Genomic DNA, 12,409 nt, shown 5'->3' with positions numbered 1-12,409 from the left:
TATGTATATGTGTATATGTATATATGTATGTGTATATATATATATATATGTGTGTATATGTGTATATGTATATATGTATATATATATATATATATATATATATGTATATGTGTATATGTATGTGTATATGTATATATGTATATATACACATATATATATGTATATATATATATGTATATATATATATATGTATATATATATATAATAGTAATATATATTACTGTAATATATACAGTAATATATATTAATATATATTACTGCATATATATATATATGTATATATATATATATATATATATATATATATATATATATATATATATATATATATATATATATATATATATATATATACACATACATATATATACACATACATATGTGAATATATATGTATCTCAGACACAGAATGAGATGAGAACCAACAGCTCATTAATCACAACTTTGTGGACGTGTTCATGATTTGTCTGCAGTCCTTACTGTATGACCCATACATCCTATGTTGTATGAATCGTGTTGGTGTTTTGTTCGCAGCCTTTCCAGTAGTGCAGCGCTCCTCTCTGCTCCCTGGTAGCTTGGCTGCACCTCAGACATGTGGTAGGAGAGGCATGACAAGCACATGGTGTGGAAGGGTGGAGAGATGGCCTGCTATGGAACTGTAAACATTGCGTCAGCTGCAAGGGGTTCGTTCCCCTTGTAGAACTACAGCAGATAGAGGTGTTTGGAGGAAAAGGGGCTCTGAGTTTTTTAACTGCCGTATTTATCTGTGAACGTTTCTGTATTTCTGTTTTTCCTGCCGCTGAGAAGAGCGTCTCCTACACAAAGCAGTTTTTTTTTTTTTTTTGCAGTTAGAATTTTAATTTAATCTGATTTAATTAAGAATCAAAGTCAGTAGGTCTAATTCAGCTCAGCCTTATGATGCAGTGATGAAGAACTTTATTGTGTCACAAGAAGAATGAAATAATCAAAATAATCAGATCCATGATATAATTGAATGTGTACTGAAAAAATGTTTTTAAATAAATTCATATTTTAATTATTTTTAATTCCATTTATTTCTTCCATTTTCCTATTTTGTATTAGATTGTTGCTCCTGGTGTGATTTTGACTACTACATTTTACAGTCAACTAAATTGAAAAGTCAGAATATGAAGTACATATTTCCAAACAACATTGGCACCACCTGAAACACGTCACACTGCGCTCCCAGACACAATAATAATACCGGCAGGTGCCACTCTATTGCTCATCAGCCCATGTAGACATTGCTTTTTAATTTGAACTTTTAACTGTTGGTTTCAATGACTAAAAGCTCAAATCAACTGATTACTCCTATATTTGACTTGGTCTGTTTAGGTTTCTCCAAGTGTATCACTTACTGTGATGTCCAAATAAATGCAGCTTCTAGTAGTCAGAGTTCTACGCTCTCCTGCAGGGGGTTCTGTGGGCTGGCCTATATCCCCCTCCATAACGGGCTATGGAAATTCTGACATTAGAGACGTCGATGCTCCATATAAGCACCTGCCCTCACACGTCACCTTGATCCCGTCTATGAAAAGCGTGTGATTGTTTTCCGAATGACAGAGTGCGTAGACAGTGTGTGGAAAGCAACCTATATAGTCTCCATTCGGCTCCAGCATGGTCAGATCTTGACTTTGCACAACTCCTGATAGCTGAATTTTGTTGCACTCCTCATACTTAACCATGGAGGTAAGTTTCCATCTTTTAACTTTTCTATTAGTTTCTATAATAACTATCATGTAAATGTGAAGCAGAAATTAAATAGTTATTGTGCACAGAGGAGAAAATGTACTAATGTTTCTTGTGCACAGATCTAGTTCTTTCCGGCCCCATTTCAATTTATGATGCTATTTCTCTTCTTGGCTTTCAAAGTGTTATAGAAAAAAAGTGTTCTTTCTAATAGTAGTTGTGGGAGCACCATAACAGAAAAACCTGTAAAGTTAAATCAGTTAGGAGCAAAGACTCTGTTGTGTTTTGCTACTCAAGAGGCCCATTGCTGTTGCTTCATCCTTCAAAATAATTGATACTTATTTTGTATGATCTTGTAATGCGAATGTTATTGACAGCTGGGGCCTCATGCCCACAATGGTGGCAACCATGCAGCATCTCTATTGGCAAGTTTGAACCTCCAGAGAAAACAAGCTCAGTTCTGTGACTGTGTGCTCAGAATGAAACGGAACCCAGATCAGCTCTACCCTGCACACAGGTGAGTTTATCTGTTCACGTGATCTCCATTACTGCAAGCAAACCTGATACATAGATGCTATCAAATCTTTACATTTGTTATTACATGCCTTCATGTCACACTCCCATTCATTCTGGGCTTGCAGATGTGTCCTGGCAGCTTCCAGTCCAGTGTGGGCTTCTCTCTTGTCTTCTGCCGGTGCCCTTGTGGAATTGCAGGCTCCGTGTCTGACTGACACAGTCCTGGTGCAAGTTGTGGACTACATTTACACAGGGGCCCTTCCGCTTGATCATGATCAACAAGAGTGTTCCACTCTGCTCACCGCGGCCTCCTACCTGCAGATGGATGGGCTACTGGAGACTTTGCGGTCCAAAGTGAAATCAGCAGATAATGCAAGTTCATCGACAGCAAGGCGTGAAAGTCAGTCATGTAAACTGGACAGCAGCGCTCAGGCTAACATGGAGGATATGTGCCAGCAGTTATCAAGCACTTGCAGTGTAAAATCACCGGAAAGAGAGAGCCAACACAGGGAGGACATCAGTGTGTGTGGCGGTAGTGAAAGACATATTTGTGAAAATGCAGACCTTAATGTGTCGAGCTTCACCACAGGTGAGTGCAGACAAATGCACAATCAGACTCCCTGCGATTTAATTCAAAGCATCTCCAGCACGACTGGATGGTACAGGGCCTCAGGAGGGGACAATGAGGTGTGGGAGGATCGGTTTCATTCAGCTGATAGTTGGCAGATGAGGAGGGACGAGCTGGCTCAGAAAGCTGAGAGTCTGGACGTACTCCTGGGTGGCAAGGTGCAAGAGGGAGAGAGAAGCAAGGAGGACAGTACGCTGCCACGGTGTTTAAGAGAGACAAGAAACTCCAAGGACATGAAAAGGACAAGACAAAATCAAGACGCAGTCCAACAGAGTGACCAACATCATTTCTCAACCCTCCACCTTGGGGACAGTTTTCCTACCTCGTCTAGGTTGTTCAGGTCATCCTCCACATCATCTCATCCATGCAGTGGTGCAGTGCCTGTCATTCGTCACAGTAGTACAGCCAGCGCGGCTGTGTCCGCATTGCCTTCCCAACATTGTCCTGTGACACAGTCCTCAGTTGGCTGCTGCAAGGCCTCGCCATCAGGAAGCACAGACAATGACCAAATTGCTGAAGGCATTAATAAGGATAAACTTAAGAACCAACCTGTAGCACAGAATTGGGACAATGTCAACAAGCAGGACGAAAGGTGCTGTGACATAGAAGCTTTGACTCAGACTGCTGAGCAAGATGCAAGTTACAAACCCAACAGACACGACTATAACTGCTGCAGTAGAGACGTTGATAGACATTGGGATAAATTAGGTATTACAGGTGACCACGTCGACCATTGTGATTCATTTCAGAATCGCACTCGACATTTTAGGACTGACTTGATGGCACCGAACAAAGATGAGCAGCTGCACTGTTCCGATTGCCACAACATCCTAATGGTGACTGTGACAGAAAATCAATCTGCCCATACTCCAGATACACAGTCCGCAGTTCCACTACCTTTACAGGAGACAGGCACAGGTAGTGTTTCTCACTGTGAGGAATTTGGTCCAGAGAGGGAAGTGATCAAGAAACTCAGTGACTTACTACACAGGTCTCCATCTGATAGCAATGCGCAGCACAGCCAGTGCCATCGCTTTGGTGCTTGGAATGAGTGGAATGCTAATTTACATAGCGCTGAGAAGAGCTTTTCAAGTTCTGTATACGTTAAACATGCGGACGTGGACGTAGATGCAGCTGTGAGTACAGATACTGTCCGGTTAAGTTCTGAGCATGAAAATATCTCAGAGCAAAGCTCAAATTTTCCCATGTCTGTTGACAAGAGGTCTGATGTTGACCCTGGTTTTGTGGGACACTCGTACCATGGACATCTTCACTACCACTGCCTCTCACAGGAGGACCCACACTCTCATCCCCAGCACCCCTTCTCTCCACATAAACCATCGAGCCAGTCAGGTGATGAGCACGAGGCCGGGCTAATTCCCCATCAGGCTCTCAGCCCTCTGAGGCAATACCTTGCTTCTGCAGAACGGGTCGTGCTGTTGGACATCAGCACCAAACCAGCTGAGCTGCTTGTCTCCTACACGTCCAACAAGACAGAGGCATTTCTTGAATTTTCCCAAAAGGACACATCTGGAAATGGACTTGAGAATACTGCCGGTGAGCCAACTGGCCAAGGCGCTGAAGGGCAAAATGAAGCTGCTGGTAGTCGGAACAGTGAGAACAGGCCCATTGCCTTGACAGTTTGTTCCTCTCCTGCTGTGCCAGACTATGTTGACGCCTCCATTTCACCTACCTTATCTGTCTGCATGCCATCTGCCATGCCAGTCAGTGTGCCAACAAATGTATCAGAACAGCTGTCAGCTCCTCTTCACCACCCCTTCCAGTGCTCCATGTGTGAGCGTTCCTTCAGCCAGCGGGGCTCTCTGAATAGACATATGCGAAGCCACCTTGGAATACGGCCCTTCCCTTGCCCACGTTGCCCCATGACCTTTTCACGTCAGTACCGTGTCACAGAGCACATGCGTGTTCACCAGCGCTTTGTCCCTGAGCGTGACTTTCCAAAGCCTTCTGCCCCTCCAATATGAGCGCAGGAGGAAGGGAGACCAAAAGTGGCTGTCCTCCATATTGAGGTGCATCAGCTATAGAAGTGAGCTCAGCTTGGTGTAAATATCTAAAAAACAAAAACAAAAACAAATTGAGCAAAATATTTTGAAGAAATGGAAATATGGAGGTACGTTTTCAATGTCCTAACTCTAAACATAAGGATGTTAATAATGTGCTGTGTGATATGGAAATAATGCAACATTAATGTTTTTGGAGAACAAACTATGATGTGTACTCATCGGCACAAAGGGTCATTTTCCCCTTTGTGTCCATGACATGCAATGATGTCAGGCCCAGAGATGGCTGCACAGTCTCAGGGTGTGTTTGATACTTAACTTTTGATTTTGCATGGTTGAATCTCAAGTTCTGGTGGCTGATGCAACTGCAAGCCTTTGCTTCCAGAGAAAAAGGAAGAGAAAAATAATATTGTCTGGTGCACTGTGTAAAAGGAAGCGATGAGTTCTACACGCTTTCATTTTCTGGACTGAACTTTTTGTAATTTAAATATTTATTTTTTTCAATTAATAAGCAAATCATTGTGTTTCTGAGGCCAGTTATAGTTTTAAGTTACAGTTTATATTTGCAGACAGTCAACATGTAATGTAGGTTGAAGAATGTTTTTTTATCTACATAAGGTTCATGCTGACTCAATTTTATATAGATGAGAAAAACTGATTCCAAGTCATTTACTCTAACAATACAATATGTAAACTTTAGTGTCAAAGAGTTGTGTCGTCAGTGTCATCAGACATAACTATTGCACCTCCTTTTAATAGCGGTGTTAGAGGTGTGTCTCATATGCTCTCAGCGAGCACAGTAGGTCAGTATTTATGGTGTCACTGTATGGTGCTGCTGCTGAAACATGAGCAGTCATGCTGGCAAAAATGCATAAAATAACTAAGGGAGACTTTTCTGTTATACAGTGTTTTATTCCTAACCAGCGGTATCCCTAACATAGAAAGACAAAGACAGACAACCATTCACACTTGCATGGACAATTTAGAAAGTTATGTTCCCAAAGTTATGAGGTTGTGTTTAGCATTTTTTGTTTTTCATATTCATTTCATTTTCATTTCATATCCGGGTGCTTTAGTGATGCTGTTCAAATAAAAATGTTCACGTTTCAAAATTAATTAAATTCATATGTGTTGTAAGAATTTGACCAGTCAGGTTACCACACAGGTGTGTGTGTGTGTGTGTGTGTGTGTGTGTGTGTGTGTGTGTGTGTGTGTCAGTCACACAATGAGCTTTTTTTTTTTTTTTTTTTAACATTTTACAGGCATAACATCATACTTTACCATAATTCAGCCGAGGTGATAGTCAAATCACTGACAAAATAAACAGTAGATTAACGTCAAAATATTTGAATATAAAAAATAATACAGTACAGGATCAAACAAAGCTTAATAATAATAAAAAATATGATTAAAAGATGCTACTTCTGCCATGTCGTTGTTAAAGGACCAATGTGACAATGAGAAAACTTTGGAGAGGGAACAACAGTGTCACCTAAAGGCCCGGTGTTATGAGGTTTAGTATCATGTAATGATAAGAAAGCATGTTGCAAACACTAGGTTAACCCCTGGTTACTTAGTCTCGTGTGATTTCACATTTTTGTTATACCAGCTGTCACTTCAAAGTAGAATCACACTCAGGGCTTCTGCTGAAATGTATTGGTGCTATATTCCAAGTGGAGCCACTGACTATACAAAAAAAATATATATATATGTAAATGCTCATTATTAGCATTTAAGACACAACACTTATTTATCTTCAGTGACTTTAACTTAAAACATGAGGACTTCCTTTATTCTGTTTCATTCCGATTCATGCCTTTGAAAAATGCATGAAAAAAAAACACATATTGCTCAGAATTTAAAATGAGCAAATACTGTAGAAATAGAATTAGGAATTTGGAGGTTGGCACTGTTGAAGTGAGTGGTGAACAAAAAAACTAACGACAAGTAAGTCCATAAGACAGAAACAAGAACGATCATGTCCAAAAGAACCAAAGGGTATTAATCAGAAATCAATAAAAAGTTATTTTACAACAGAGCTGGCAGACAGTGCTCGTGTGTGTGCTGACAAACAGCAATTCACATTCTTCATGTTCATTGTCCTCGCCTTTGAATTTCGCAACTTCCGCTTGTTAATCTTACTCAACTGGTGGTTCGGCTGCAGCTGCAGTCATCACAATGACTGCCTGAAATGGTGAACATGAAAACAAAACAAACTGATCAATTCATGTATAGAGCCAGATAATCGGAGGGGTGTTTTCTTTATTACCTGGGTCCTGGTGGAACGCAGGGCAGCTCCTGCGAAGCATGACATTGTGATGAAAATGATGGCACCCACACAACTGTAGAACACGAAGATCACTTCAACTGCTACTGTCATATCCTGGATGAGAAGAACGAGGTCATGTGATATAATGGACAAACACATCTGTTTTAACGATTGATAGTTGTCAGAGGGCAAAGCTGTTTTAATATTTTTCTAATTCTCCCTGAAGGACATGTTCGTCTTTCATTTGGGTAAATGTAATGCAGCTTTGACAGAAAATGGGCAGTGCATTCAATTTAAATCGTCAACCACTTGGTAAACAAAACACATTTGTCAATGTTCATCAGTCTTCCAATTATTTTTATTGACCAAGATTTTGTGAAGAAACTCTGATAATATGCTGTTTTCGTTTTGCAATCACAAATGCAGAATTCACTATTGCAGATTGATTAACACATGTCTAGCAGCTGTGAGGGTGTACTCGTGAGGAGTCAGAATTGTCCGTCTTTTACTTGACCTTCACGTTTGAGAATGTAAACACTAATAATGACAGTACGGTGACTTACTGCAAAATGCTCTGACCACAGGTTTTCACTCTCTGTGCTGTTTTCTTCCAAATACTCAAGGTGTCTGTAGTGGATGCCTCTGTGTTCTATGACGGACGAGAGGTGGATTATGGTCCAAAATGTTGCCAACAAGGACACGATAGTCATCGCCAGTGATATGGTGACCTGGGGCAGAAATATTCAAGCATGCTGTCAACAGTTCATGCATTGATGACACTGACTTGCAGGCAGAGTCCAGCAAGAGGCCAAACATCAATAATAAAAACTGTTGAATTTGCATGTAAAAGCATGAAGGGCACGTCTATTCTCACGCTTGTACAGTGAGCTTGTCACAGATACAGTAATACAGTGAAGAACATCAGGTTCACTTAGTCTGAGAATGAATTTTAAGCTAAAAGCAAGTGAATATTTTGTCTTGTGTCACATGGAAAAAATGTCACTCACTGTTTTTTTGGTCGTGTTGTGCGCTGCCACAATGTACAGAATACCGCAAATGATGAACTGAGAGAGACAAAGAAATTAGAGACAGATTGCAGATTGAAGAACCTAACAGCACAGCGTCATACAGACAGGATTCATATGCTGCATATGAGCTCAGGCCTGCGGTCAGATGGGGTAAAATACAGAACCCTAATCCATCTTTACCCGGAAGTTGCGTGACGTATGCGTGGCTTGTTTGTCAATTCAATTTTACACCATCAGAATACGACACAGTTTGGAGAACCAGCGGATGTCAGACTTGACTAGGGCTAGCCTTCACTGATTAAAAGTAAAGATGATTACATATGGAGACATTGCTCTGATCAGTAAGTACTGAATGAGAGGAATGACTTTTCTCTTGCCAACCAACCAGTGAACCCAGCATTAAGCCGGGAGTGATCCACGAGTGAATGCTGCCCGGGCTCACCACCACCGAGACGAAGAGGAAAGAGCAGCCCAAGACCAGAACAACGATCTGGAAGGAAACCACGAATAATGTTATTTGTTTTACTTTAGAGCCATTTGATTGATCAAACAGAAGGGTGTGTGTATGAGTGTGCGCGACTCACTCCAATACTCTTGGGTTGGCCCCTTATGAAACGGTGTAATGGTTTGCTGCCTCCTACTGTCGTACTGTGAGAAGACACATTGTTTCCACTTGAAGGGTAGAACTCCGCCGACATCCTGTGGCCAGAAATGGCAATGCTGTTTATTGCAAATATGGACATTCAAATTATGTTTAATTTGCAAATACAAATCAGTTAGGAGGGCGGGGGGAAATGGCTGTTTTTCTCTTGTCAGAGTCAGCAGAAAGGACTTTACTATTATGGACAAGTGAAATGTCATGTTAATGGACTGTAAAGCTGTTGCAGGTGTGGGTTCACACTAGTGTGACGCACACAAAGTGTTTGGTCACAGTTGTGATATATGCATATTTTTTATCATTATTATTATTATTTTTTTATTTCATGGAATGTTTGAATGCCATTCTGGGTATTAATTAATTTATTTATTTATTTTTAAGGAGAAGCCTTTACATGAAGCATTCGTTAAATGTGTACACTCAACTATCATTAGTTAACTTCCCTTGGTTGGTCACTAGGCGGCAGTGTAGCGACATCTCCGAGTCACTAAAGAGCGGGCTGAAGCTATTTCCTCAATCCGCTGAGGAGGCTTGGACTGAAGAAATGAATGGTCGCCAGTGTCTCAACCGGTTCTTTCTTTTTCAACAGGTTGGTGCTCATTTCTAGTGTACTTAATTACATGTAGCGATGATTAATATTGTAATGCATAGCTACGATTTAATCTTGAGTTGCTAGCTAGACTTTTTGAGTGTTTGTGACCACATTGAAAACTGTGTAACATTTCCGGGTTTCCTTGCGCTTTGTAAAATGGCGAGCTCGTCCCGTTCGTGTGGCTCACTGAGAGAGATAGGACGCTGACTCCTAAGGTTCCAGATCATTTATACCTTGTGTGTAAAAAGATTAATTATCAGATGTTGTTAAAACAAAAAAAAAAAAAAAAAAAAGTTTGTCCCTGTTAAGCACTTTAAGAGGGCACAAAATTAGCCAGTACAATTAATTTCTTTGTTTCAAAAACAGTTGTATAAACATAATGAAAGCGTTTTACTACGAAAAGAAAAGATGTGTGTAAAAGCGGATTGTCAAAGATGAAAAAGAGAAAAAATATTATTGTATAAAAAAGTATACATTCATGTAGGCTTGGAGTGAAGAAACGGTCGCCTGTGTCTCAACTGTGTTCTTTCTTTTTCAACGGCGGACATACAATCTTAAAACGGGACCTCCCAGTGAGACCTGTAACACTAGCATCCCTCATCTTTTATCTGCTGCAGAAGTAGTCAGGTAAAAGTAGATAAAAGTGAGCTCAGAAGGGCTAATTTGTATTTTAGAGTTTCTAAAATGTATTTCAAATTTTGCCCAACATATGGTTTGAGATGGTGAAGCCAATAATCCGATTTTTCTTTCTCAAACATTGCAGTCATTTGAAGGCTGTAGTACTTGAGCTCCAGCTCCTGCCACAAGACCTTGTTGAGTTTTTAATTCTACAAACACTATTGTATTTTAACCTTTAAAAATACAAGGTCACACTCAGGAGAAATGCAACAATTTATGCCTCAACCAGGACAGAACAGGACGGAGTGATGTGGAATGCTGGTGGAGGAGGAGGAGGAGAAAGAGAGTTGAGACAACAATATTAACTCCAGCTGCCAATGGAAATGTCACAGCACTTCCAATCAGCGACTCTAAAAGCTGATAGTTAAGCATGCAAATTAGCAACCGTCGGCTGGTCGAGGGATAAAGTGAACATAGCTGCACCTGCAGTGTTAAACACGAAGGTTTGCAAAGACGACGGCAGACGTGAGAGTGTGAGAGACAAACCTTGCTCCGTCGCTCCGTCGCTGCCTCTCTAACGACTACCAGCTGGAGCAGCAGCAGCGGCCTGACGGGCGGTTCATGAGTGAGCCGAACACTCTGAACGAATCCTGACTCATGCCGCCTCAATGTGCTACTTAACTGGGGTTCAACATCTCATCCCTGTCTTATTGTGTCACTGGCATGGCAACTAACCAACAACCAACAAAACAACTCACAACACTCCAAGTACAAACACTTACAACTCGTGTATTTCTTGCATGGCAGAGTTCTTTGGATACTGAGGGACTTTTACATAAGCGGCTGAGCTGATTATCATAGTAAGGCCTCTGTAACCTTCAAGCGGGTCATCAAATCAACATAGTTTGTTATTGATGTACACTATAAAGCAGGATACATGTGGATGTTGAGTTTTGAATGTGTGCTTTAAAGTGAATCTTTTCAACAGAGGATTATTAGTGATGTGTTTATAAATGATTGGAAGCTGTCCTACTCGTAAAGACTAGTGTAAACAAAAAACAGAACAAAAAAATTCCTTCGTCTTAGGTTAATATGATCATCAGATTTACAGTTGGAATAGAACTACTTCTGCCTGGTCTGCCAAATCAGCCGACTCCCAAGAAACAGCTGAAGAGCCCCTCACAGTACAGGATGAGGTCTGTGATTTGCTGTTTGTCAGGAAGTGTGTGTGTGGTGTAGTGACCCGGGAGTCAGAGCAGAAATGGGTTAGAGAAAGGAATGTGATGAAATTATGTAATGGAGGGGATGAAGGCCTGCCTCCCTCTTTTCCATACAGCTGTGTGTTTCTTTATTTAAAAATTATTTAGACTGTGTGAAGTTCAAAGAAATTTTGGAAATAGATTATAGGGATTATCTTCTGATTTGATACTTTGATCACAGGCAGAGCAGCCACACAGGCTTACTTATCAAGAAAGACAGAAAAAAGAATGAAAGGAAGAAAGAAATCTCTGGAGGACAGGTTTCTTTCAGTTCTTTCTTTCGGTTGTTTTGAACTGACTTTTTGAACAATATGTACACAGTGCACACAGTACAGATGGGATAGATGCATGTTGCCTTCTGTATGTCATTGAAATTCAACTCATGGTCACTGACAGCTGGGACTCGTCACAGCATGCCATGTTGACTGAGTGTTAGACATGATAATCAACGTAAAAAATGCCATCTATCCATCTATCTATCGATCCATCTATCCATCCATGTGAATAAGTGCATCAAGAGTTCCACACTGGCCCAGAATAATAAAACGCACCACCAAAAATGGAAAGATGGATCAGATGTGCAAGTTAAGGTTCAATTATTATATCAAGGTTTGAGTTCTCTTTCCATGCACCTAAACCTGACCTTGATTAGCCCATTATTTATCATGATTCAAACAACTATACTGTAGACTAGACACATTTAAAAAGCAATGTAGCACAGTGATACCAGAGTAAAAAAAAACAAACAACTTGACACAAAGTAGCAACCACATTTAAGTTTATTGAAAAATGCACAGAATGCAACTTTTTTTTTATTGTTATTTCAAACTACACTGTTAACAATAGCTTGAAATGCAGGTTGCCCCGGAACCTAAAATACTGGACATGGAACAACAAATTGAATCAACATCCACTTTTAAACAGAGAGCCAGGATTAATGATAATCAATTTATCTTTCATGGAAAGAAATCAGGTCATAATCATCAAAAAGATGCAAAGTAGATGCACTAAAAGTTAAGGTATAACATTACATTCACTAAAATTGTCTTTGCTTCTTTTTGATTTCCTTTTTTTTTTTTTGTAAGACAGTTCTTACAATAACAAGACCAG

General features: G+C 40.2%; 2 protein-coding genes across 2 annotated transcripts; one reads left to right on the top strand and one right to left on the bottom strand.

Annotated features, from left to right (window-relative positions):
- The first annotated feature begins 330 nt into the window (after positions 1 to 330).
- On the top strand, positions 331 to 5,780 carry LOC142904294 (uncharacterized). Its single transcript, XM_076050288.1, has 3 exons — positions 331 to 1,710; positions 2,088 to 2,227; positions 2,352 to 5,780. The coding sequence occupies exons 1-3, from the start codon at positions 1,705 to 1,707 to the stop codon at positions 4,837 to 4,839; spliced, it is 2,634 nt and encodes an 877-aa protein (XP_075906403.1). The 5' UTR covers positions 331 to 1,704; the 3' UTR covers positions 4,840 to 5,780.
- On the bottom strand, positions 5,767 to 10,710 carry LOC142904300 (uncharacterized). Its single transcript, XM_076050303.1, has 7 exons — positions 10,587 to 10,710; positions 8,757 to 8,871; positions 8,558 to 8,662; positions 8,152 to 8,208; positions 7,708 to 7,872; positions 7,145 to 7,258; positions 5,767 to 7,061 (listed from the first exon to the last, which is right to left on the bottom strand). The coding sequence occupies exons 2-7, from the start codon at positions 8,868 to 8,870 to the stop codon at positions 7,014 to 7,016; spliced, it is 603 nt and encodes a 200-aa protein (XP_075906418.1). The 5' UTR covers position 8,871; positions 10,587 to 10,710; the 3' UTR covers positions 5,767 to 7,013.
- Between the last annotated feature and the right edge of the window lie 1,699 nt (positions 10,711 to 12,409).

The sequence above is a fragment of the Nelusetta ayraudi genome, unplaced genomic scaffold, assembly GCF_046127955.1.
Source record: "Nelusetta ayraudi isolate G7.1 ecotype Tasmania unplaced genomic scaffold, CSIRO-AGI_Nayr_v1 ptg000005l, whole genome shotgun sequence".
Taxonomy (NCBI): Eukaryota; Metazoa; Chordata; class Actinopteri; order Tetraodontiformes; family Monacanthidae; genus Nelusetta; species Nelusetta ayraudi.
The sequence above is the reverse complement of the archived record's forward strand: the minus strand, read 5'-3'. Positions and strand labels throughout refer to the sequence as shown.

What these genes read in the sequence shown, in the direction of transcription:
- LOC142904294 (XM_076050288.1), top strand. An exon ending in CAGCTCTACCCTGCACACAG is followed by an intron (nt 2,228 to 2,351) that starts GTGAGTTTATCT and finishes CTGGGCTTGCAG; the next exon opens with ATGTGTCCTGGCAGCTTCCA.
- LOC142904300 (XM_076050303.1), bottom strand. Translation starts at nt 8,870, where the DNA reads ATGTCGGCGGAGTTCTACCCTTCAAGTGGAAACAATGTGTCTTCTCAC. An exon ending in TGTGGTCAGAGCATTTTGCA is followed by an intron (nt 7,259 to 7,707) that starts GTAAGTCACCGT and finishes CTTCTCATCCAG; the next exon opens with GATATGACAGTAGCAGTTGA. An exon ending in TGCGTTCCACCAGGACCCAG is followed by an intron (nt 7,062 to 7,144) that starts GTAATAAAGAAA and finishes TCACCATTTCAG; the next exon opens with GCAGTCATTGTGATGACTGC.